We start from the raw sequence: 27404 nt of genomic DNA on the forward strand, positions 1-27404 counted from the left end.
TGGGATAGTCTATCAGAAATATATGGAGATGCTGACTTTACTGGATGAGTATGAAGAACAGATTTACTTGTCATGGACAAGTGGGGTTCACACATTATCCTAGTCCCAAGCCTCCAACTTGGTACCACCCTCTTAACCTGTCCATCACTTTTCCCATCTATCCGTTCCATTCTCCTCTCCGGCCTATCACCTTCTCCCCCACCTTCATCTACTGATCGCATTCTCAGCTACTTTCCCCAAACCCCATCCCTTTCCCATTTATTTCTCAGCCCCCCGGCTCACAAGCCTCATTCCTGATGAAGGGCTTATGTCTGAAACCTCAATTCTCCTACTCCTCAGATGCTGCGTGACCTGCTGTGTCTTTCCAGCGCCATAATCCTGACTCTGATCACCAGCATCTGCAGTCCTCACTTTCTCCTCCCTGCTATTAATTGTATAGGTCATCCTCAATTATATATACTCCTCAACCCGTTGATCCAGTTGATCAAGACCTTTTTGTAATCTTTGATAACCTTCTTCACTGTCCACTGTACTACCAGTCTTGATGTCATTCACAAACATACTCACCATGCTTTTTATATTCTCATATAAATCATTCATACAAATTACAAACAAAAATGGACTCAAAACACTTGAGGAAGGGTCACTTGAACCAAAAATTAGCTCTGATTTCTCTCCATAGGTGCTTCCAGAGATGCTGAGCTTTTCCAGAAATTTCTGTTTTTGTATCTGATTTACAGTGTCCGCAGTTATTTCAGTTTTTATCTCATATCCTCTCTTTGCGTTCCTGATCTCACTCTTCAGAATGTCTCAACACTCAAGAGATTTGAAGCCAGTTGTTTATACCTATATACAGTTCTTTTTTTATTCTTGGCTATAATCTTAATATCTTTATTCATCCATTGTTCTGTAATCCTACCACTATACTTTTCACTCTAACAGGAACATAATAATTCTGAACTCTTGTTATTACACTTTTGAAAGCCTCCCACTTCTCAGACACCCCTTTACCTGTGAACTGTCTACTTAAATCAACTTTTGAAAGTTCTTGTCTCATACCATTCAAATTTGCCTTACCCCAATTAAAGACTTTATTTTTTATGGAAGGCTTATTCTTTTCCAAAAACATTTTAAAACAAATTTAATTATGATCATTAGACTCAAAGTGCTCCCCTACTATCACTTCATACACTTGCCCTGTCTCATTATCCAAGAAAAGGTCAAGTTTTGCTCCTTCTTTAGCAGAAATATTTACATATTCATAAAGAAAATTTTCATGTACACATTTATTACATTTTTCACCAGCCAAACCTTTAACACTATGGTAGTCCTAGTCAATGTTTGGAAAATGAAAATCACTGATTATTACAACTTTATTATTCTTAGAAATATCTGAGATCTCTCTAAGTATTGTTCCTCAATTGCCCTCTGACTATTGGGAGGATGCTGTTATCAAGGGTAAAATACATTCTGCCTTACACATTAATGAGTAATGTGGCATTTGGATTTCAGAAATGGAGCACATAGCTCCCAAAGACTGGGGGATTGTATCAAACAGCAATAACTATAATAATAGAAATGATATAATATAATGCATAATAATGTCTAATTATACTGATTATGCCTAACCAGCCTAAACGTTAAAAACACAAGTGTTCAACATTAGATGTGATTCTCTGATTAGGCAACATTTTCTAAATAACCATGAGTGTGTGAACAATTATGCAGGCAATGAATTCATGAGTGGTCAGACAGGCTGGTGGTGTGGTGTACTTACTTGTACTGGAAGTTACACATTTAAAACACAGGGGCCTGTTCTTTGCAGACAGGAAGAACATGTACACACTGTGTCTATTTCAGACAGCTATACTTTGATTGATTTCTCAGGGAAATCCCTGATCAATCAGAGTCAGCCTCTGGGTTTAAAATTTAACCACAGTTTGGCAGTTAATTCACAACCTGGTCCATTCTGTGAGACAACATCTCTCCCTATCAAAGGCCACTTGCTAACGAGTCAGTGTTTTCCTCTCATACATTATACATGTTATTTTGGTATTCTTCTGAAATGTCCTAGTGAGGTGAAAGCTTTGACAAAATGTAGCTATCTTCAGCAAAAGCTAAATACTGTGGTTACTGGAGATTGAAATGAAACACGAAGTGCTGGAGAAACTCAGCGGGTCTGGCAGTATCTGTGGAGAGAAAAACAGAGTTAGCCTTCCAAGTTCTCTCTGTCTCTTCTTTGGAACACTCCCTCAAACTTGTTTCAGTTGCAAACTGCAGGAGCTGGGACACCGGACTTTTGTGAATCATGCATACATAGGCCATTCCTTCTGAGGTTTTGGCATCTGCCCTCTGGGACAAATTGCCGAATCTGATAGACTCCTGCCTTTGGAGGTCAGTTGGGAACATTAGCAATAGTGGAATTTTGGAAGTCAGGAGAACATCATGAGAACTCAGAAGAATGGTCCTCGATGGTAAATAGTTGGGACAGAGGAAAAGGAGGGGATGCAGGAGCAGGCAAGATCAATATGAATAAAAACAAAATACTCCAGATTCTCGACATCAGAAATACACTGTAAAGAGAAAAGGGTGCAGTTTTGACAGCTGTGGAATTATTGGCTTTGATTCTCCTTGGAGTGGCTATTATCGTTAGAGCATTACTCCAGTTGAACCTTGCCCCCTCCACAACATTGCTCCATATTTCTAGCCAGGTGCTTTGGACTTGGCTTCTCCAGAATTGCAGAGTGGTTGTGGGTTTGTAGTGTGCTGTCTAAGGAGATTTGGCTAATTTCTCCTGTGCATCTTGTAGATAATACACACTGCTGTTACTGAGTATTGATTGTGGAGGGATTGCAGGATGGGGATGGGGGTTTTGGACCTTTCCCTGGGCACATCACAGCGAGGACTGAAACCTCGGAGTGACCTGAAAGGTTTATAACAAAATCTGTGACCATAAGAGAATAAGAGGTTAGTTAAAACGATCCTGAGGCTTCACAGCTTTTGAAAACAATTCTTTATTCCTGATCATGAGGATGTTGGCATTGGGATCAAAAATGATTCAAAGACCAAAGCAGGAGAGGGAAACAAAGCGAGAGAATTAGACATAGGAAGAGAAAATGAGAAAAACAGATTGAAATAAAGGGAGAGAAAAAAAAATCAAGTTGGATAGGCTGAGAGTAAATCTAAAGAGAGACACACACAACCTAGAAGAACAAGCAAAAGGTAGACGAAAAATTAAATAAAATACTTCATTTTCTGTGTATCTTCTAGTTTTCGACCTGTTTGTTCCTTCGTTAATGCATTATTCCATCACTTGGAGACAGTTTTAAATCTTGCCCAAAATTTGGGGTCAGTTTGTTGAGTTGGCTGGATGGCTGGTTTGCAATGCAGAGTGATACGGACACAGTTTCATGCTTTCATGGTAAGAGAAGCAGGAGGAGGCCATTTGGCCTATTGAGCCTGCTCCACCATTCATGAAGATCATGGCTGATCTATCCATCATCTCAGCTCCTCCTACCTGCATTATCCCCATAACTCTAATTCCCCTACCATGCAAAAACCCATACAACTGTGTCTTGAATATATTTAATGAAGCTGCCTCCACTGCTTCCTTCGGCAGAGAACTCCATAGATTCACTACTCTTTGGGAAAAGCAATTCTACTCATCATCCCATGTTCCCTAGTTCTATCAATGGAAACAAGTTAACTGCCTCTATCTTATCTGGTGAGCCTCCTCTGCACTACCTCCAAAGTCAGTGTATTCTTCCTCAAGTAAGGAGACCAGAACTACATACAATACTCCAGGTGCTGCCTCACCAACACCTTATACAATTGCAGCAGAACTGCCCTCTAGCAATGAAAGCCAATATTCCATTTGCTTCCTAATTACCTGTTGCAGTTGCAAATCAACTTTTAGTGATTCATGTACGAGCATTCCTAAGACCCTCTGCACAATAGCATGCTGCAAGCTTTCACCATTTAAATAATACTGTGACCTGCTATTTTTACTTCCAAAGTGGATAACCTCACATTACCAACATTGTACTCCATCAGCCAGACCCTTGCCACACGCACTTAACCTATCTACATCTCTCTGCAAACTCTCCACATCCTCAGCACAGTTTGTCTTTCCACTCAATTTAGTGTCAACAGCAAACTTGGATATGTTTCACTCGGTCCCCTCTTCCAAATCATTGATGTATATCATGAACAGTTGCGGGCCCAACACTGGCCCCTGTGGCACCCCACTCACCACTGACCACCAACCAGAGAAACATCCAGTTATTCCAACTATCTGCTTTCTATTGGTTAACCCACTCCCTGCAACTCCTTGCATTCTTATCTTATGGATGAGTCTTTTATGCGGCACCTTATTGAACGCCTTCTGGAAATTCAAGTATACAACATCCACCTGTTCCCTTCCATCTACCTCACTTGTTGCATCCTCAAACAACTCCAATAAGTTTGTCAAACACAACCTTGCCTTCATGAATCCATGCTGCATCTGCCTGATGGAACCTTTTCCAACCAGACATCTCACTATTTCTTCTTTAAAGATAGCCTCCAGCATTTTCCCGACCACAGATGTTAAGCTCACTAGCCTGTAGTTACCTGCCTTTTGCCTACACCCTTTTTTAAAAAGCGGCGTGACATTCGCTGTCTTCCAGTCTGCCGGGATCTGCCCAGAGTTCAGTGAATTTTGGTAAATTATAACTAATACATCTAATATCACTTCCGCCATCTCTTCCAGCACCTAGGTTGCATTCCATCAGGATCTGGGGACTTATCTGCCTTTAGACCCTATCCCTTTAATAATAACAATTGAATTGAAGTCCTCACCTGCCATCATATCCTTAACATCATTGTTTGGCAAGTTGGACACATCCTCCATTGCGAAGACTGACACAAAAGAGTCATTCAAGGCCTTGGCTGTTTCAGTATTACTCAATATTAATTCAACTTTCTCATCCTACAAGGGACTTACGTTCACTTTCGCCACCCTTTTATAAAAACCTTTCCTACCTGTTTTTATATTCTGTGCTAGTTTGCATTCAGAATTTATCTTTCCTTTCTTTATTGTTTGCTTCATGGCTCTTTGCTGCTTTTTAAAGTCTTCCCAAACTTCCTGTTTCCCACCACTCATGGATATTTTGTAAGCCTGTGCTTTTAATTGGATGCCTTCCCTTAGTTCCTTGGTTATCCAGGGCTGGATCTTCCTACCCTTGCTATCCTTGTTTTTTACCGGAATATATTTTCATTGAGCTCTGTAAAAAAAATCTCTTTGAAAGTCCTCCACTGTTCCACCATTTTACTAGTGCTCCAATCTAATTTAGCCAACTACTTCCTTATCCCGTTATAATCTCCCTTGTTTAAACATAACATCCTGCTTTGAGATGATACTATTTCACCCTCCATTTGTGTCCGAAATTCGATCATACTGTGATCACTCTTTCCAAGAGGATCTTTAACTATGAGATCATTAATTTTACACCAGATCTAAGATTGCACTCTCTCTTGTAGTTTCGGTAACATGCTGTTCAATAAAGTTATCACGGATGAGTTCTATGAGCTCCTCTTCAAGACTGCTTCTACTGACTTGATTCAGTCAATGTGCATATTAAAGTCCTCTGTGACTACTGCTGTTCTATTGTTACATGCATCGGATATTTCTTGATGGATTGCCTGTGCCACTGTAGCATTATCATTGTGTGGTCTTTAGACTACCTCCATCTGTGACTTCTTCTCCTTTCTATTCCTAATTTCCACCCAAATGGATTCAATATTTTGCTCCTTAGATCCTATATCATCTCTCCTTGTTACCTTAATCTCATCCTTAATTCAGAGCGCAACCCCACTTCAATTACCTTCATGTCTATCCTTCCTAATTACTTGAGACCCTTGCATATTTAATTCCCAGTCATCACTACCCTGCAACCAGGTTTCTATAATGGAAACTAAATCATACCCCTTTGTACTAATTTGCACAATGGGTTCATTGACTTTGTTTTGAATACTATGAGCATGGCTGGTGTGGACTAGATGGGCTGAATAGCCTGCTTCCATGTTGTAGGGATTCTATGTTGCAGTGCAATTTGGACAGGCTATATGAGTGGTCAAAAGCATGGCAATGCATTGTAATGTGGATAAAGGTGAGTTTGGTCCCAAAAATAGGAAAGCATGAACACAGGCAGGAAAGATTAGGGAGAATCCCAAGGTATTCTATAACTATATCAAGGGGAAGAGAATAACCAGGATAATCATTTATGAATAGCTGAGCACAAAAGTAGTTGTAATGAGCAGAGCGTGGAATGGATCACTGCGGTGTCCATTACATACAACTGTGCACTTTTAGAGCACTACGTAACTATTGAAAAAAATGAAACTAGATGCAGTACCAGACTGCAATCAAAGTAATCATCATGATTTCAATTTACATGTAGGCTGGCTAAACCTAATTAGTAGCCATGTTATGGAGGATTCATTATTGACATATATATGTGAGATGGTTTTCTGGAGCAGTACTGTGCAATGTCAAGGGCTAATTAATAATCTTTTACAATAACATGATGGTATTTTACATTAAGTTTGAAAGTAATGTAGTTCAATCAGCTACTAGAGTCTTTGATCTAAACAAAGGAAACTGTAAATGCATGAGGTCTAAATAAGCTATGGTAGATAGGGAAATGTTACAAGGTGTGACATTAAAAAAGCAATGAGTAACATTTTAAGAAGTACTGCATAGCACCTAACAAAAAATACTTTTATTTATTACACAAAAACCCGTCAAAGAACAGTGGCCAACAAAAGAATCCAGGAATGCATCAGATCAAAGAAAGAGTTGTATAAAGTAGCTAAATAAAATGGTAAATCAGTAGGTATGTAAAAAGGAAAAGAGTTGCAAAAATAACTGTGGGTTCAATGCAAACGAAGTCAGGAGAATTTATATAAAGTAGAAGTAAATAATAAAAAAATGGACCAAATGCTTTGCATCTATCATCAATAAAGAAATACTGTGAAGGGTCATTGGGCCGAAACATTAAGTCTGTTTTCTCTCCACACATGCTGCCAGTCCTGTTGAGTTTTTCCAGAAAATTCTGATTTTTGAACAGCAAAAGTCTCTCAGTATCAATACAAAATTATGGATTGGCTAAAGAAGGATCTTAGTTCATATTGATATTAGTAATTGATATTAATGCAGATACCTTAAATGTTGGAACGCTGAAAGACATGACTATGTAGATAATAGAGGATTGTTTTTTCTTTTTTTTCAATTTATTCATTTGTGGGATGGGGGCATCAATGAATGGCCAGCATTTATTGCCCATCCTTAGTTGCCCTTGAGAAGGTGGTGGTGAGCTGCCTTCTTCAACTGCTGCAGTCCACCTGCTGTGGGTTGATCCTCAATGCCATTAAGGGCAGGAATTCCAGGATTTTGCTTAGGATCCTTGATACCTTGATACCATTTGGTCAAATGTAACCTTGATATGAATGGCTGTCACTCTCCCATCCCCTCTGGAATTCAGTTGTTCTGTCCATGTTTGAACCAAGGCTCTAGTGAGGTCAGGAGCTTAATGGCTCTGGCAGAACCCAAACTGGATGTCACTGAGCAGGTTATTGCTGAGCAGGTGCTACTTGATTGCACTGTTAATGACATCTTCCATCACTTTACCGATGATCGGAGTAGGTGGTACTTGGCCGGGTTGGATTGTCCTTATTTTTATATACAGGACATATCTGTGCAATTTTCCACATTGTCGGGTAGATGCCAGTATTGTAACTGTAGTGGAATTGCTTGCCTAGGGGAGCAACAGGTTCTGGAGCACAAGTCCTCAGTACTATTACCGGAATGTTGTCAGGGCCGATAGCTTTTTCTGTATCCAGTACCTCCAACCATTTATTGATACAATGTGGAGTGAATCAAATTGGCTGAAGACTGGTATCTGTAATGCTGGCGACCACTGGAGGAGACTGAGATGGATCATCCACTCGGCACTTCTGGCTGAAGATTGCTGCAAAAAATCCAGCCTTACCAGTTACACTGATGTGCTGTGCCTTCCATTGTTGAGGATGTGGATATTTGTGGACCCTCCTCCTCCAGTGAGTTGTTTAATTGTCCACCACCATTCACAACTGGATGTGACAGGACTGCAGAGCTGATTTGGTGGTTGTGGGATGGCTTCGCTCTGTCTATCACTTGCTGCTTATGTTGCTAGATCTGTTTGAAGTCTGTCCCATTTAGTAAAATGACAGTGCCATACAACACAATGGAGGTTATTCTCAAAGTGAAGGTGTGACTTTGTCTCCACAAGGACTGTGCTGTGGTCACTCTTACCAATACTATCATTGACAGATGCATCTGCAGCTATCAGAGTGGTAAGGACGAGGTCATGTATGTTTTTCCCTCTTGTTGCTTCCCTCATCCCCTGCCGCAGACTCAGTCTAGCAGCTTTCCTTTAGAACACGACCAGCTCGATCAGTACTACTGCTGCTGAGCCACACTTGGTGGTGAATATTGAAATCCCCCACCCAGAGTACATCTTGTGCCTTTCCATCCTCAGTGCTTCCTCCAATAGTTGGTCAAAATGGAGGAGTACTGATTCAACTGCGGGAGAATGATATGTGGTGGTTAGCAGGAGGTTTCCTTTGTCATGTTTAACCTGAAGCCACAAGACTTCGAGGTGTCTGGAGTCAATGTTGAGGACTCCCAGAGCAACTCCCTACCAACTGTATACCACTGCACCACCAACTTTGCTAGACCTGTCCTGTCAATGAGATGGGACATATCCAGGATTGTGTTGGTAGAGTCTGGAACATTGCCTGTTACGTATGATTCTGTGAAAATGATGGCATGCTGTGGCTTGATTAGTCTGTGAGGCAGCTCTCCTAATTTTGAAACTAGTCCCCAGCTGTTAGTGAGGACGACTTTGCAGGGTCAACAGGGCTGTTTCAGCTGTTGTCTTTTCTGGTACCAAGGTCGATGTCCGGTGATTCGCCCAGTTTCATTTCTTTGAGATTTTGTCAGGATTGATGCAACTGAATGGCTTGCTAAGCCATTTCAGAGGGTAACTAAGAGTCAACCATGTTGCTGTGGGGTTTGGAATCACATATAGGCCAGACCAGGTGAGGTTAGTAGATTTCCTTCCCTGAAGAAAATCAGTGAACCGGCTGGGTTTCTGACAATTGGCAATAGTTTCATGGTCATCAGCAGATTCTTAATTCTACATTTTTTAAACATTGAATTCAAATTCTGCCAACTGCCATGGTGGGAATTGATCACAGGTCCTCAGAACATGAGCTGTGTCTCTGGATTAACAGTCTAGTGACAATACCACTAAGCCACCGCCTCCTGCTGTTGAATGGGAAATTGCAGATATAAGTGTTTCCATGGATCGCTTTCTGGCTGGTACAAATTGCAGTCTTCGCTGTCAAATAATGGAGTGAGGTGCTCAATTGCATGTTGCCAATGGTGCACTCCTGCCACTATACATCAGGTGTGAAAGGAATGAATGTTGAAGGCTGCCGATGGAGTGCCAGCCAAGGGGCTGCTTTATCTTGGAGGATGTCAAGGTTTGGTTCTTGAGTGTTGTTGGAGCTGTACTCATCCAGGAAAGTAGGGAGCATTGCATCACACTTCTGACCTGTCACTTGTAGATGGGACTGGGGAGAGCAAATGTGCATTACTTTCCTCAGAATTCCTATCCTCAGGCCTGGTTTTATAGATACTATGGTTATGTGATTGGTGCAGTTCAGTTTCTGGTCAATGATAATAACCCCATGGAGTGTTAATAATGGGAGATTCTGTGATGGTAATACAATGGGATATCTGAGGACATAGTTAGATTCTCTCTTGTTTGAAATTGATATTGTCTGGCACTTCTGTGTTATGAACATTGTCTGGGCAAGCCCAGATATTGCACAGGTCTTGTTGCATTTTGACAAAAAACACTTCAATGGTGCTGAACATCATGCAATTATTACAAACAACCCCACTTCTGACCTTTATGAAGGATGGAAGGTCAATGATGAAGCAACCGAGGATAATCGGGCTTGGGAATTGAAATTGAGGAAACATGCAGAGATATCCTAGGACTGAGAAGAATGACTTCCAATGACCACAAGCATCTTTCTTTGTACGATATAGTTCCAATCAGTGGACAGGATTTCCATTTACTCCAGTTTTATTAAAGCTCCTTAAGTCTCTCTCCCTCCTTTCTTTAACATTTACTAACATTCATTCCAGGGTTGCAAGAAGTTTTGAAAGATGTCTAACATCAAGAGTGGCAGCACTACTACTAACCGAGCTGGTCAGGTCTGAAAGGACAGCTGCTAGACTGGGTCTGTGGCAGGGGGTAAGAGAAACAACAAGAGGGAAAGATATACTTGACCTCATCCTTACCGATCTACCAGCTGCAGATGTATCTGTCCATGACAGTATCAGTAAGAGCAACAACCACAATCCTTACAGAGACAAAGTCACGCTTTCACTCTGAAAATAACCACCATTGTGTTGTGTAGCACTATCACTGTGCTGAATGGGACAGGTTTCAAACTCAAGACTGGGTATCCATGAGGTTTGTGGGCTATCAGTAGTAGTAGAATAGTATCCCAGCACAATCTATAACCTCATGGCCCAGCATATAACCCACTCAACCATTACCACCAAAGCATGAGATCAGCCCTGGTTCAATGGAGAGTGCAAGAAGGCATGCCATGAGCAGCACCAGGCATACCTGAAAATGAGGTGTCAGTCTGGTGAAGCCATCAGAGCTGAAAATGTGTTGCTGGAAAAGTGCAGCAGGTCAGGCAGCATCCAAGGAGCAGGAGAATCGATGTTTCGGGCATGAGCCCTTCTTCAGGATTCCTTGGATGCTGCCTGACCTGCTGCGCTTTTCCAGCAACACATTTTCAGCTCTGATCTCCAGCATCTGCAGTCCTCACTTTCTCCCTGGTGAAGCTATCAAACAGGAATACCTGTACGCCAAACAACATAAGCAACAAGTGATAGACAGAGCAAAGTCATCCTATAACTAACAGATCAGATCTAAGCTCTGCAGTCCTGTCACATCCAGTTGTGAATGGTGGTGGATAATTAAACAATTCACTGGAGAGATCCACAAATATCCATATCCTTAATGATGGAAGAGCCTAGCACATTAATGCAAAAGATAAGGCTGAAGCTTTTGCAGCAATCTTCAGCCAGAAGAGCCAAGTGGATAATTTATCTCTGCCACCGCTAGTGGTCCCCACCATTATAGATACCAGCCTTCAACCAATTCGATTCACTCCATGTGATATCGAGAAACATTTGGAGGCACTGTGTACTGCAAAGGCTACAGGCCCTGACAATATTGTGGTAATAGTACTGAAGACTTGTGTTCTAGAACTTGATGCTCCCCTAACCAAGCTGTGACAGTATAGTTACAACACTGGCATTTGCCCAACAATGTGGAAAATTGCCCAAATATGTTCTGTACACAATAACCAGGACAAATCCAATCCAGACAAGTACCGCACCATCAGTCTATGCTTGATCATGTGACGAAAGGTGTCATCAACAGTGCAATCAAGCAGCACTTGCTCAGCAATAACCTGCTCAGTGATGCTCAGTATGGGTTCCGCCAGGGCCGCTCAGCTCCTGACCTCACTACAGCCTTGGTTCAAACATAGACAAAAGGGCTGAATTCCAGAGGGGAGGGGAGTGTGACAGCATTTGACATCAGGCTACATTTGACCAAGTGTAGCATCATGGAGCCCTAGCAAAACTGAAATTAATGGATATCAGGGGGCAAATTCTCCACTGGCTGGAGTCATAACTGACACATAGGAAGATGGTTGTGATTGTTGGAAGTCAGTCATCTCAGCTGCAGGACATCACTGCAGGAGTTCCTTAGAGTAGTGTCCTCAGCAAACCATCTTCAGCTGCTTCTTCAATGATCTTCCCTCCATCAGAAGGTCAGAAGTAGGGATATTTGTGATGACTGTACAATTTTTAGCACCATTTGTGACTCATCAAGCATTGAAGCAGTTTGTGTCCAAATGCAACAAGATTCGGACAATATCCAGGCTAGAAACCGTAATAAAACATGGGATAGGAATAGTTAGAAAATGATGGTAGGTTTGGATAGAGTGAACATGGGTTTATGAAAGGGAGATGATTACGTTTAACAAACCTGTTGAGTATTTTGACAATGTTACTTCTAGTACAGCACAATAAAGTGGCAATAACATTCGTGCCACACAAATGCCAGGCTATGACTATCAACAATAAGAGGCAATCTAGCCAACATTCCTTGAAATTCAATACTGTTACTATCATTGAATTCCTGACTATCAACATGCTGGGGGATTGTTATCGACCAGAAACTCAACTTGATTCACCAGATAAATACAATGGCTACAAGGGCAAGGAATTCTCTGGCGAGTAACTCACCTCCTGATACCCCAAAGTCTGTCCACCATTTACAAGGCACAAGTCAGGAGTGTGATGGAATACTCCCCACTTGCCTGATGGATGCAGCCCCAACAACACTCAAGAAGCTTGACACCATCCAGGACAAAGCAGCCCAGCTGATTGGCACCACATCCACAAGCATCCACCCCTTCCACCGCCGACACTTCGTAGCAGCAGTTTACTTACAAAATGCACCGCAGAAATTCATTAAAGAGGCAGCACGTTCCAATCTCAGGACCACTTCCGACTGGAGGAACAGATACATTGGAACACCACCACCGTCAAGTTTCCTTCCAAGCCACTCACCATCCTGACTTGGAAACATATCACCATTCCTTTCCTGTCGTTCGGTCAAAATCTTGAAAATCCCTCCCCAATGGCATCTTGGGGCAAACTGTCGCATGTGAACTGTCGCGGTTCTGGAAGGCAGTTCACCATCACCTTCAAAAAGGCAATTAGGGATAGGCAATAAATGCTGACCAGCCAGCGACATCCACATCACACAAATGAATAATAAAAAAATTTACTCGCGATCCTGATAGTGAATGAATAGCAATATACATTCAAGTCAGAGTGGTGCAGCAAGTACTGGCCTAGATCCAGTGAACAAATATTAAAGATCTGCTGGCCTAACATGAGTAATTGGGGAAAATGGTAGAAACCATAATAAAAGATGGGATAAGAACAGTTAGAAAATGATGGTAGGATTGGATAGAGTGAACATGGGTTATGAAAGGGAGATTATGTTTAACAAACCTATTGAGTATTTTGATAATGTTACTTCTAGAACAGCACAATAAAGTATATATCATTCGTGCTAACACCATTTGGGATTTGGATTTTTTAAAAAAGGACAAATAGATTTTGGTTAGTTCTGTAAAGGTGTTCTTCTTTAAAAAATCAGAAAAACATTTGAAATACCTTCTTCAAATGATGCATTTAGATATGTGACTTTAGTAAAGGTTCCTTCTGGAATCTGCCTTGTTCAGGGTTACCGTCAGCACAGATCATAACAATGATAAAGTAATGATGCTGAAATTGAATCTTTGGAAGGCTTTTGACAAGATTCCATGCAAGTGGTTAGTAAAAATAAAATTATACCATAATAATCCTGAATGTACAAGGTATCATGCTGACAACCAATTTAGGATTGCCCGCTAGGCTCACAATATGGCTCACTTGCATATACTGGAAACTACATATAGTATTTACAGACAGAAAGAACATGCATAGGTGTGCATCTGTTTCAATTCAACAAAATCAGTGACAGACACTTATCTCTTCAGTTATCAGGAATGGGTATTGAGTTTGGAGGCAAGTGTTGAAATATGCAATATGTACCTCTCCTGAAGAAAGTACATTGTTGAGATACTCAAGAAAGGACTCTTCCTTGATATCATTATCGGTGAATATGAAAGTGATTCCCTTGCCTTCAGCCCCAGCTGTTCTGTACAATATCTTCAAGTCATCCATTAGATTGCCAACATTGTACGCTCTGAAATAAATAATAAAATTATGGATATTATAATGAATCCAAAAACTTACAGAAATGTCTAATTTGAACATCGGAAAATACATAAAGTCACCTTCTCAATACTTTGATCAAACCAGTGAGTTTAAAAAGTTTTAAAAATTGAATTTGAGAGCTTTTGGACAAGGCTTATTTAGATTTAAAAAAGGACTGGAGGAGCAGGTCAGAGTTGCTTGGAAGGGATGTCTAGCATGGGAGTCAGTGGAGCAGCAACGGCATAAATTTCTGGCATAATTCGGGAGACATAGCAGAAATTAATCCCAAGGAAGAAGAGACATATGAAGGTGAGGATGAAGCAACCATGGCTAACAAAGGATATCAGGAACAGCTAATAAGGTTAGGAAAAAGTGCACAATGTGGTCAAGCTTAGTAGGAAGCTGGAGGAATAGGAAAACTTTAAAAACCAGCAGAGCATAACCAAAAAATAAGCAATAAGATTGGGGGGTGCAGGGAGGAGAATGTGAAATTAATGTTAAGCTAGCTAGTAATAGAAAATAAGATTGCAAGGGATTTCTTTTTAGCTATATAAAAGGCAACAGAGGCGCTAAAGTAGGTATTGGCCAGCTCGTAAAGGAGGCTGGAGAACTAGTATTGGGGAATAAAGAAACAATGGAAGAACTGAATAGATCCTTTGCATCAGTCTTCATGATGGAAGACACCAGTAACTGACCAGAACTTTAATAAAGTCAGGGGGCAGAAGTGAGTGAAATGGCCATTTAAGAAGATGCTGGGGAAACCGAAAGGTCTGAAGTTGGATAAATCACCCAAATCACACTCCAAGGATTTCATGGAGACAGCTGAGAAGATTGTAGAGGCATTGATAGTGATCTTTCAGAAATCACCAGAGTCAGGTAGGGTCCCAGAGGACTGGAAAATGGCTATTGCAACCCCTGTTTAAGAAGGGTGGGAGGCAGAAGACAGGAAATTACAGGCCAGTCAGCTTGACCATTCCTTCGTCTGCCCAATTGCTGCTATCACTCGCTTGGCTCCATCTCCACCTAATGTTTATTCCTCTCCCCTCCTCCTAACCCATCTTCAGCATATATACCAACCTTTTCCTTGCTATAATCAGTCCTGAGTAAGGGTCACTGCACCTGAAATGATAACTCTGCTTTCTCCCTACAGGTGATGCCAGAAATGTTGAGATTTTCCAGCAATTTCCATTTTTGTTTCAGACTTCTAGCTTCTGCATGGACCTCTCAAATGTTAATTTTGACCTCTCTCTTTACACCTCCTCTGCGGCTGTATTGCTGTATTCTACACTCTGTTCTGCTACCCTGATGCACTTTTTATGGTACAATCTGCCTGTATAGCATGCAAAACAATTCTTGTCACTGTAACTCAGTACATGTAACCAAAATAAATTAATCAAGATGGGATTGCATCTCCAGAAGATCTGTTGGTGGCCCCTCCTACTGAAAATGCAATGGACAGAAATTGGTGAGGATGAGGTTAAATATGTTATATCTCCTTGCTCCTACTAGACTGGGTCTGTGGCAATGTCCTGTAGGACTCACCCAACTCGATTTGTATGGTGCTGCCTAGCCACTCTTGGTGGTAGAATTTGAAGTCCCTCACCCATAGTACATTCTTTGCCCATGCTACTCTCAGTTCTTCTTCCAAGCATTGATCAACATGGACAAACACTGATTCACAAGCAAAAAAGAGAAGATCCTTAATAATTAGTCTGAGATTTCCTTGCTCATGTTTGACCTGATGTCTTGAGACCACATAGGATCTGAAATCAATGATGAAGATTCCCAGAGCAATTTCATCCTGACTGTATACAACTGTGTCACTATCTCTGCTGGGTCTGTCTGTCGATAGGCCATTATCTGGGATGTTGTTTGAAAAGTATGATTCTGTATGTAAAACTATGTTATGTTATTGCTTGAATGAAACCAAGAACTGCAGATGCAAGTGACCCTTCATCAGAACTAGACCAGAAATATTAACTTGGTTTTCTCCTCACAGATGCTGCTAGACCTGCAGAGCTTTTCCAGCAATTTCTGTTTTTGTAATTAAAATGTAGAACAGTTGATGAGCAGTGGCAGACATTTCAGGACATGTTCAATTCCTCACAACTAAAATAAAATCCAGAGGGGAAGAAAGATTATAAGAGGAAGAAAAATATCCATGGCTAAGCAAGAAGTTAAAAATAAAAAAGGCAAAAACTAAAGATTGGAGAGGACTGAGAGCATTAAGTTCCTAGGAGTAACGATGAACAACAATCTGTCCTGGATCTCCCATTTGGTTGTGATGGTCAAGAAGGCACAACAATGTCTCTTCTTCAGGAGGTTTAGGAAATTCTGCATGTACATGAGGATGCTCTCCAACCTTTACAGATGCACCATACAAAGCATTTTAGCTGGATGCATATTGGCCTGGTATGGCAACTGCTCTACCCAGGTACATAAGATACTACAGAAATTTGTGTGCACAGCCCAGACCTTCACGAAAGCCAACCTCCCATCCATGGACTCTGTCTACACCTCCCACTGCCAACATCAGAGATCCCTCCCACCCCAGTAATACTGTCTTCTAACCTCTTCAGTCAGGTAAAAAAATATAGAAACTTGAAAAATGTGCCAACAGGTTCAAGAACAGCTTCTTCCTGATGTTATTAGGCTGCTGAATGGACCTCCCTAAACAAATATTGATTTTGCTTTGTGCACCTCCTGTGCAGCCATCACCTTTTATGCCTCGCTTTGTCTAAATACTATATGATCTGTACATCCCTGTATGTTATGATTTACCTATTCTTCTCACAAAACAAAACTTTACACTGTACTCAGGTACATGTGACAACAATGAATCAAATCATATCAAAATAATGCCATATTGTATTGTATCATATTGTAAAGGTTTGTGGTAGACTTAAAAATGTAGAAAATTTAAAGATCAACAAAGGGTTATGAACAAAAATTAAAAGGGCAAAGGTAAAGGTAAAGGGCAAACGGTAAAGGGAAAGGGAAAGGGAAAGAACACAAGTGCAAAGTATAAAAAGGGACAGCAAATACTTCCAGGAGTATATAAAAGGGAAGATAGGAGCTGAAGGGAGCTAGTTGCCTCAGACAGACAAACAAAAAGCTGGAAGAACACAGCAAGCCAGGCAGCATCAGCAGGTGGAGAAGTCAGCATTTTGGATGTAATCCTTCTTCAGGAAAGTTGCCTCTGGTAGGCTGCGTCCCTGCTGTGCTTACCCTATCAGCAAAGGAACACCTGGAGGACCTGCTTTGAAAGACTCAACTATTGAGAAAATGTTTTCTCACAGGTACATGTCTCATACATACAGCTGGGTTTGTGAGCGTATGTTTTTCTCACGATTAACTCAATACTTTGCAATGTGTAATAATTACAGCAGGATGGGGTATTAATAAGCATTTACAGTGCATTAATGAATGGAAAAAACTATTACCATTGGATGATCAGTCTGAGCTTTTTCTGCAAAAAAAATTAAAACTTTAACTAGCCATCAGGAATCTGAATTTTGGCTGCCTGTCCATGAAGTTCTCCATCCCACCTTTCTATCTACTTCAGGCAGTTCCAGAAGATTCCACTCTATATCTCTTTCCCTTTCCAGAGAGAAGAGCAGGAAGAGAAAAAATACATTTTAAGTGCTGCTTACATTGCTCTTAGCTGGCGTGTACTAACAATTTTGGTAACACCCACAAATTTTTCTGCACTTTTCAATTTTGAGGCCATGTTAAGTGCAGACAATCTGAAGTTGCACTATTCATATCAGTGTAACTAAGGGCCAGTGCCTACCATTTGATTCCACAAGAATATTGATCCAGTTTGGAATGTGAAAAGTGCTGACAAAATAAAGTTAAATTTTCATTAACAAATATACAACTAATACAAATTTTTTGATACCTTGTTAAAGTTATCTGAAATATTTTATATCCAGCAATATAGGATGCAAGTTTTGTAAAGCTTTGTTTTCCAGAACCACCAACGCCTACCAGCAAAGCATTTCCACAATCTGTACGGATTATACGCGATATCTGCGAAACATGGTGGAATTTTACTTCAAAGAGAAAAATTGAACTCATCAAAGTTCATTATTCATTTTTCAAAGTAACAGCTTAACAACAAAAAAACATACTTAATACTAGATTAATTTTCTTAAGATTGTCCTGTCAGTGCATGCATACAGAGCTGAAAATTCTGAGGACTGTTGTGTTAACAACTCGATAGTTCATAATTATATCACAAAGATTACAACACAAATGGAGGCCATTAGATCCATTGTATTTGTGCTGGCTCACCTCAGAGTACAATGACGTTCTGATCAGATGGGTCAATGGGCTGAGGAGTGGCAGGTGGAGTTTAATTTAGATAAATGTGAGGTGCTGCACTTTGAAAAGGCAAACCAGGGGAGGACTTATACACTTATTGGTAAGGTCCTGGGGAATGTTGCTGAACAAAGAGACCTTGGAGTGCAGGTTCATAGTTACTTGAAAGTAGAGTCGTCCAGGTAGGTACGATAGTGAAGACAATGTTTGGTATGCTTTCCTTTATTAGACAGTGCATTGAGTATTGGAGTTGGGAGGTCATGTTGTGGCTGTACAGGGCATTGTTTAGGCCACTTTTGGAATGTTGTGTGCAATTCTGGTCTCTCTCCTATTGGAAGGATGTTGTGAAACTTGAAAGGGTTCAGAAAAAATTTACAAGGATGTTGCCAGGGTTGGGGGATTTGAGCTACAGGGAGAGATTGAATAGGCTGGGACTGTTTTCGTGGAGCATCGGATGCTGAGGGGTGACGTTACAAAATCATGAGGGGCATGGATAGAGTAAATAGATAAGGTCTTTTCCCTGGGTGGGTGAGTCTAGAACTAGAGGATATAGATTTAAGGTGAGCAGGCAAAACATTAAAAGGTATCTAAGGGGCAACTTTTCACACAGAGGATAGTGCATGTATGTAATGAGCTGCGAGAGGAAATGGTGGAGATTGGTATGATTGCAACATTTAAATGGCATCTGGATGGGTATATTAATATGTGAGGACAAAGGGACCTCTGCCTTTATTACATTCGTGGGGGGATTCAGAGCAGTGGAACAGGGAATGGAGCTGGTGTGGTGGATAGCTGTTTGGATGACAGAAGGATGTGGGTCAATTGTTGGCAAACAGGACTAGATTAATGGACAAATTGGACCAGAGGGTCTGTTTTCATGCCGTACATCTCTACGGCTCTGAATCTGGGAGAATAACTTGAAGTCAGCTGGGCGGCACGGTGGCACATTGGTTAGCACTGCTGCTGCCTCACAGCGCCAGAGACCCGGGTTCAATTCCTGCCTCAGGCGACTGACTGTGTGGAGTTTGCACATTCTCCCCGTGCCTGCGTGGGTTTCCTCCGGGTGCTCCGGTTTCCTCCCACAGTCCAAAAATGTGCAGTTTAGGTGAATTGGCCATGCTAAAATGTCCGTAGTGTTAGGTAAAGTGGTAAATGTAGGGGAATGGGTCTGGGTGGGTTGCGCTTCGGCGGGTCGGTGTGGACTTGTTGGGCCGAAGGGCCTGTTTCCACACTGTAAGTAATCTAATCTAATCAGCTCTCCTGTTTTGTTTTCACCAAAACCTCCGAAAATAATTTTTGTTTTGATAACTATCTCAATTTTGTTTTGAAAATAATGACTGAATCTCTCTTGTCTACACCCTCAAAGTGCATTTCTGATCCTAACTGTTCACCGCATAAGATATGTTTTTTCACACATCACCCCTGAACCTTTGTGAATCACCTTAAATCAATTCCTCCAGTCCTTGGCCACGAATGTGAACAGTTCTCCCCATTCAATTGGTCTAGGCCTCTCATTATTTTTGGAACTGAAGTTCCTTAGTCACATTACTATCATTACAAAACTTCACTAAAGCCTCTCCAATGTCTTCATATGCTACTGAAAGTATGGCCAAAAGAATTGGACAGAATATTTTAGTTGCAGTCAAACTGTATTTGGTTATGAGGTAGTAGATTCATTCACCAAGCTGGTGTGGCTTTCTGCTGATGTTTCATCGCCTCATTAGGTGACATCGTTAATGCGTCTTCAATACAGTGTTGATGGTCTGTCCCTTCGGATATGTATGTGTCTCTGCTTTTTGATACAATCCAAGTGGTAGAGGTGATTGCGAGGAAACAGAACCGGAAGTACTGAAAAACAGAGAAATGCAAATACCAGGCGGGACAGACCACCAACACTTTTTCGAAGATGCATTGACTATGTCACCTCATGAGGCAGCGAAACATCTGCAAACAAACACACAAATCTACAACCTTATCCACAACTTGAGCTACAAATCTTTTCAAAAACCGTGTTTGGTTATGTCAAGTTAGATTAAGGTTTACTATCGTTTTTTTTTAATAGTCTGTGTCTTTATCTATAAAATCCAGATTCGCCTGTTTTATAAACTATTTTCTCAACCTAGACTGCCAACTTCAATGATTTGTGTCTATAAACCCATAGGTTTAAAAATTGTATCATTTATTTCTATAACCTTTACTCATTCTTCTTACTAACTTCATATTCTTCTGTAGTAAATTTGTCCTGCCATGTTTTTGATTATTCATCACAGGATGCAGGTATTACTGGTTAGGTCAGCATTTATTGTCTATCCCCAGTTGCCCAGAGGGTAATTAAGCATCAACTACATCACTGTAAGTCTGGAGTGACACGTAGGCCAGACTGGGTAGGATAGCAGATTTCCTTTCCTGAAGGACATTAATGGACCAGATGAGGTTTTCCTGACAATTGACACTGGTTTCATGATCATCATGAGACTCTTAATTCCAGATTGTTATTGAATTCAGATTACCAGCATTTGAATGAATAAAAAGAAATGAGTTTAAAGTTTAAATTCTCACTTTCATAATGTGTGTCATCGCATCCTTGAAAAACACAAGATCAAGAAAACCTGATCGGACTCCTTCATTATGTTGCCTCTGGTAAAACTGTAATTTTTCAGTCAGGAATTCATAGCTTGGGATCTGAAATATATTTATTTGTAACAATTAGAATATCACAAAGAACATAAAGTCAGAGATGTACAGCACAGAAACAGAGCCTTCGATCCAACTCGTCCACGCCAACCAGATATCCCAACCTAATCTAGTCCCACTTGCCAGCACTTGGCCCATGTTCCGCAAAACCCTTCCTATTCACATACCCATCCAGATGCCTTTTAAATGTCGCAAATGTACTAGCCTCCACCACTTCCTCTGGCAGCTCATTCCATACACATACTACTCTCTGCGCGAAAAGGTTGCCCATTAGGTCTCTTTCATATCTTTCCCTTCTCACCCTAAATCTATACCCTCTAGTTCTGGACTCAGCCACCCCAGGGAAAAGAATTTGTCTACTTATCCTATCCATGTCCTTCATAATTCTGTAAACCTCTGTAAGGTCACCCCTCAGCCTCTGACCCTCCAGGAAAAACATCCCCAGCCTGTTCAGCCTCTCCCTATAGCTCAAATCCTCCAACCCTGGCAACATCCTTGTAAATCTTTACTGAACCCTTTCAAGTTTCACAGCATTTTTCTGATAGGAAGGAGACGAGAACTGCACACAATAATCTAAAAGTGGCCTAACAAATATCCTGTACATCCGCAACATGACCTCCCAACTTCTGTACTCAATACACCGACCAATAAAAGCATACCAAACGTTTTCTTCACTATCTTGTCCACCTGTGACTCTACTTTCTAGGAGCTATGAACCTGCACTCCAAGGTCTCTTTGTTCAGCAACACTCCCTAGGACCTTACCATGAAGCGTATAAGTCCTGCAAAAGTTCGCTTTCCCAAAATTCAGCACCTCGCATTTATCTAAATTACACTCCATCTGGTTCTCCTCAGCACATTCACCCATCTGATCAAGATCCAGTTGTAATCTGGGGTAACCTTCTTCGTTGTCAACTACACCTCCAATTTTTGTGTCATCTGCAAACTTACTAACTATATCTCTTATGCTTGCATCCAAATCATTTATGTAAATAACAATAAGTAGAGGGTTCAGCACCGATCCTTGTGGCACTCCACTGGTCGCAGGCCTCCAGTCTGAAAAACAACCCTCCACCACCACCCCCTGTCTTCTAGCTTTAAGCCAGGTCTGTATCCAAATGGTTTGTTCTCCCTGTATTCCATGAGACCTAACCTTGCTAACCAGTCTCCCATGGAGAAACTTGTTGAACGCTTTACTGAAGTCCATATAGGTCACATTGACCACTCTGCCCTCATCAATCGTTTGTTACTTCTTCAAAATCTCAATCAAGTTTGTGAGACATGATTTCCCATGCATAAAGCCATGTTGACGATCTCTAACCAGTCCTTGCCTTTCCAAATACATGTACATCCTGTCCCTCAGGATTCCCTCCAACAATTTGCCCACCACCAACTTCAGGCTCACCGGTCTATAGTTCCCTGGCTTGTTCTTATCGCCTTTCTTAATTAGTGGCACCACGTTAGTCAATCTTTATTCTTCCAGCACCTCACCTGGGACTATTGATGATACAAATATCTCAGCAAGGGTCCCAGCAATCACTTCCCTAGCTCCCTACAGAGTTCTAGGGTACACCTGATCAGGTCCTGACGATTTATCAATTTTTAAGTGTTTCAAGACATCCAGCACTTCCTCCTCTGTAATATGGATATTTTTCAAGATGTCACCATCTATTTCCCTACATTCTATATCTTCCATGCTGTTCTCTACAATAAAAACTAATGTAAAATACTCATTTAGTATCTCCTCCATCTTCTGCCACTCCACACGAAGACCGCCTTGCTGATCTTTAAGGGTCCCTTTTGTTACCCCTTTGCCCTTAACTTGTAAAAACCCTTTGAATTCTCCTTAACCCTATTTGTCAAAGCCTCGAAATGTCGATTCTCCTGCTCCTCGGATGCTGCCTGGCCTGCTGTATTTTTCCAGCACCATATTTTTCAACTATGGTCTCCAGCATCTGCTGTCCTCACTTTCTCCGACTCAAAGCTATCTCATGTCTCCTTTTTGCGCTCCTGGTTTCCCTCTTAGGGATAGGATTCACAACCAATGGCACTTATTGCAGATATAATCCTCAATAACATGTAAACTCTCACTAAAATTCTACATCCGACAAGAAGAGCATATCACTATACTAAGGACCATTTTGCTTCTTCCAATCTACAGAACCAGAAAATATCGTGTATTCCTCTACAAAACACTGCTCCAGGGTAACTTAAGACTTATGGCTTATATTTTTAAGTTTAATCAAAGGGCATTTCTCAATAAAACATATAATCAAGAAAGAACCCACTCTACTCACTATTATAGATTTAAAACAGAAGTTATTAATCTAATATAGTAAAGTGTGAAAGTTGTAATTGTCCCAATATACCAGAGGCAGCTCTTTAAAAGGAGATGACTGATGGGAGGTTTATTCAGAGAGTGCCATGCCTCAGAAGAATGTTCAGAAATTGGCATCCCTTTGCTGAATTATGGCGTGGGAATTGAATCTGTTGCAGATCACTGAACGGGTCGGCCTAGCCCTCACTGACCGAGCCGACCTAGCCCTCACTGACCAAGCCAGCCTAACCCTCACTGACCGAGCCGACCTAGCACTCACTGACCGATCCGACCTAGCCCTCACTGAATGAGCCGACATAGCACTCACTGACCAAGCCAGCCGAGCCCTCACTGCCCGAGCCGGCCTAACCCTCATTGACCGAGCCGACCTAGCCCTCACTGGCCGAGCCGACCTAGCCCTCACTGCCCGAGCCAGCCTAACCCTCACTGACCGAGCCGACCTAGCCCTCACTGACCGAGCCGGCCTAACCCTCACTGACCGGACCGGCCTAGCCCTCACTGACCGGACCGGCCTAACCCTCACTGACCGAGCCGGCCAAACCCTCACTGACCGGACTGGCCTAGTCCTCACTGAGCGAGCCGACCTCTCCGTCACTGACCGAGCCGGCCTAACACTCACTGACCGAACCAGCCTAGCCCTCACTGATCGAGCCGACCTACCCCTCACGAACCGAGCCAGGCTAGCCCTCACTGACCGAGCCGACCTAGCCCTCACTGACTGAGCCGACCTAGCCCTCACTGACTGAGCCAGCTAAGACATCACTACCCGAGCCAGCCTAGTCCTCACTGACCGAGCCAGCTGAGGCCTCACTGACCGAACCAGCTTAGACAAAACTGACCGAGCTATCCCAGCCCTCACTGACTGAGCCAACATTGGCCTCACTGACTGAGCTGACCTCGCCCTCACTGACCGAGCCGACCTAGCCCTCACTGACCAAGCCGACCTAGCACTCACTGCCCGAGCCAACCTAGCCCTCACTGACCGAGCCAGCGTAACCCTCACTGACCGAGCCGACCTAGCCCTCACTGGCCGAGCCAACCTAGCCCTCACTGACCGAGCCGGCTTAGACCACACTGACCGAGCCGACCTAGCCCTCACTGACCGAGCCGGCCTAACCCTCACTGACCGGACCGGCATAGCCCTCACTGACCGGACCGGCCTAACCCTCACTGACCGAGCCAGCCTAACCCTCACTGACCGGACCGGCCTAGCCCTCACTGACCGAGCCGACCTAGCCCTCACTGACCGAGCCGACCTCTCCGTCACTGACCGAGCCGGCCTAACCCTCACTGACCGAACCGGCCTAGCCCTCACTGACCGAGCCGACCTACCCCTCACTGCCCGAGCCGACCTAGCCCTCACTGACCAAGCCAGCCTAACCCTCATTGACCGAGCCGACCTAGCCCTCACTGGCCGAGCCGACCTAGCCTTCACTGACCGAGCTGGCTTATTCCTCACTGACCAAGCCGACCTAGCCCTCACTGCCCGAGCTGACCTAGCCCTCACTGACCGAGCCGACCTAGCACTCACTGCCCGAGCCGACCTAGCCCTCACTGACCGAGCCGACCTAGCCCTCACTGACCGAGCCGACCTAGCCCTCACTGACCAAGCCGACCGAGCACTCACTGACTGAGCTGACCTAGCCCTCACTGACTGAGCTGACCTAGCCCTCACTGACTGAGCTGACCTAGACCTCACTGACAGAGCTGACCGAGCCCTTACTGACCTAGCTGACCTAGCACTCACTGCCCGAGCCGACCTTGCCCTCACTGACTGAGCCAGCCTAGCCCTCACTGACCGAGCCGACCTAGCCCTCACTGACCGAGCCGACATAATGTTCCCTGACTGAGCTGACCTAGGCTTCACTGTCCGAACCGACCTAACCCTCACTGACCGAGCCGGCCGAGCCCTCACTGACCGAGCCGACCTAGCCTTCACTGACTGAGACAAACTAGCCCTCACTGACCGAGCCAGATGAACCCTCATTGACCGAGCCGACCTTGCCCTCACTGACCGAGCCGGCTAAGACCTCACTGATCGAGCCAACCTAGCCCTCACTGACATAGCTGGCCTAGCCCTCACTCACCGAGCTGACCGAGCCCTCACTGAACAAGCCAACCTAGCCCTCACTGACCGTGCAGACCAAGCCCTCATTGACCGAGCCAGCTTAGACCTCACTGACCGAACCAGCTGAGACCTCACTCGACCTAGCCCTCACTGACCAAGTCAGCCTAACCCTCATTGACCGAGCCAACCTAGCCCTCACTAGCCGAGCCGACCTAGCCCTCACAGACCGAGCCGGCTTCGACTTCACTGACCAAGCAGACCTAGCCCTCACTGCCTGAGCCGACCTGGCACTCTCTGCCTGAGCCGACCTAGCCCTCACTGACCGAGCCGACCTGGCACTCACTGACTGAGCTGACCTAGCCCTCACTGACCGAGCCGACCTAGCCCTCACTGACCGAGCCAGCTTTGACCTCACTGCCGAGCCGACCTAGCCCTTACTGACCGAGCCGGCCTAACTGTGGCACAGTGGTTAGCACTGCTGCCTCACAGCGCTCGAGACCCGGGTTCGATTCCCGCCTCAAGCGACTGACTGTGTGGAGTTTGCACGTTCTCCCCGTGTCTGCGTGGGTTTCCTCCGGGTGCTCCGGTTTCTTCCCACAGTCCAAAGATGTGCAGGTCAGGTGAATTGGACATGCTAAATTGCCCGTAGTGTTAGGTAAGGGGTAAATGTAGGGGTATGGGTGGGTTGCGCTTCGGCGGGGCGGTGTGGACTTGTAGGGCCGAAGGGCCTGTTTCCACACTGTAAGTAATCTAAATCTAATCTAATCGAAATCTAAAACTCTCACTGACCGAACCGGCCTAGTCCTCACTGACCGAGCCGGCCTAGCACTCACTGACTGAGCTGACCTAGCCCTCACTGACCGAGCCGACCTCGCACTCACTGACTGAGCTGACCTAGCCCTCACTGACCGAGCCGACCTAGCCCTCACTGACCGAGCCAGCTTTGACCTCACTGCCGAGCCGACCTAGCCCTCACTGACCGAGCCGGCCTAACTCTCACTGACCGAACCGGCCTAGTCCTCACTGACCGAGCAGACCTCGCCTTCACTGTCCTAGCCAGCCTAGCCCTCACTTACCGTGCCAACCTAGCCCTCACTGACTGAGCTGACGTAGCCCTCACTGACCGAGCCAGCTTAGACCTCACTGCCCGAGCCAGCCTAGCCCTCACTGACCGAGCCGACCTAGCCCTCACTGACTGAGCCGGTCTAGCCCTCACTGACCGAGCCAACGTAGGCCTCACTGACTGAGCTGACCTAGCCTTCACTGTCCAAGCCGACCTAGCCATCACTGACCGAGCCATCCTAGCCCTCACTCACCGGAACGGCCTAGGCCTCACTGATATAGCCGACCTAGCCCTCACTGCCCAAGTCGACCCAGCCCTCACTGACCGAGCCGACCTGTCACTCACTGCCTGAGCCGACCTAACCCTCCCTGACCGAGCCGACCTAGCCCTCACTGACCGAGCCGGCCTAACCCATACTGACCGAGCCAGCGTAGGCCTCACTGACTGAGCTGACCTAGCCTTCACTGTCCAAGCCGACCTAGCCATCACTGACCGAGCCATCCTAGCCCTCACTGACCGGAACGGCCTAGGCCTCACTGATATAGCCGACCTAGCCCTCACTGCCCAAGTCGACCCAGCCCTCACTGACCGAGCCGACCTGTCACTCACTGCCTGAGCCGACCTAACCCTCACTGACCGAGCCGACCTCGCCTTCACTGTCCGAGCCAGCCTAGCCCTCACTTACCGTGCCAACCTAGCCCTCACTGACTGAGCTGACGTAGCCCTCACTCACTGAGCCAGCTTAGACCTCACTGCCCGAGCCAGCCTAGCCCTCACTGAGCGAGCCATCCTAGCCTTCACTGACTGAGCCAACGTAGGCATCACTGACTGAGCTTACCTAGCCTTCACTGTCCAAGACGACCTAGCCCTCACTGACCGAGCCGGCTTTGGCCTCACTGCCGAGCCGACCTAGCCCTCTCTGACCGAGCCGGCCAAACCCTCACTGACCGAACCGGCCTCGT

General features: G+C 44.0%; 1 protein-coding gene across 1 annotated transcript in view; it reads right to left on the bottom strand.

Annotated features, from left to right (window-relative positions):
* The window catches only part of LOC122540182 (dynein axonemal heavy chain 8-like), a 1320893-nt gene that overhangs the window by 284913 nt on the left and 1008576 nt on the right, over positions 1 to 27404 (bottom strand). Inside the window, exons 61-63 of the mRNA XM_043675532.1 lie at positions 20840 to 20962; positions 17859 to 17989; positions 13793 to 13946 (exon numbers count right to left, since the gene is read on the bottom strand). Coding sequence (XP_043531467.1) covers positions 13793 to 13946; positions 17859 to 17989; positions 20840 to 20962 — 408 coding nt within the window. The remainder of the gene's footprint in view (positions 1 to 13792; positions 13947 to 17858; positions 17990 to 20839; positions 20963 to 27404) is intronic.

The sequence above is a fragment of the Chiloscyllium plagiosum genome, chromosome 3 (assembly GCF_004010195.1).
Source record: "Chiloscyllium plagiosum isolate BGI_BamShark_2017 chromosome 3, ASM401019v2, whole genome shotgun sequence".
Lineage (NCBI taxonomy): Eukaryota > Metazoa > Chordata > Chondrichthyes > Orectolobiformes > Hemiscylliidae > Chiloscyllium > Chiloscyllium plagiosum.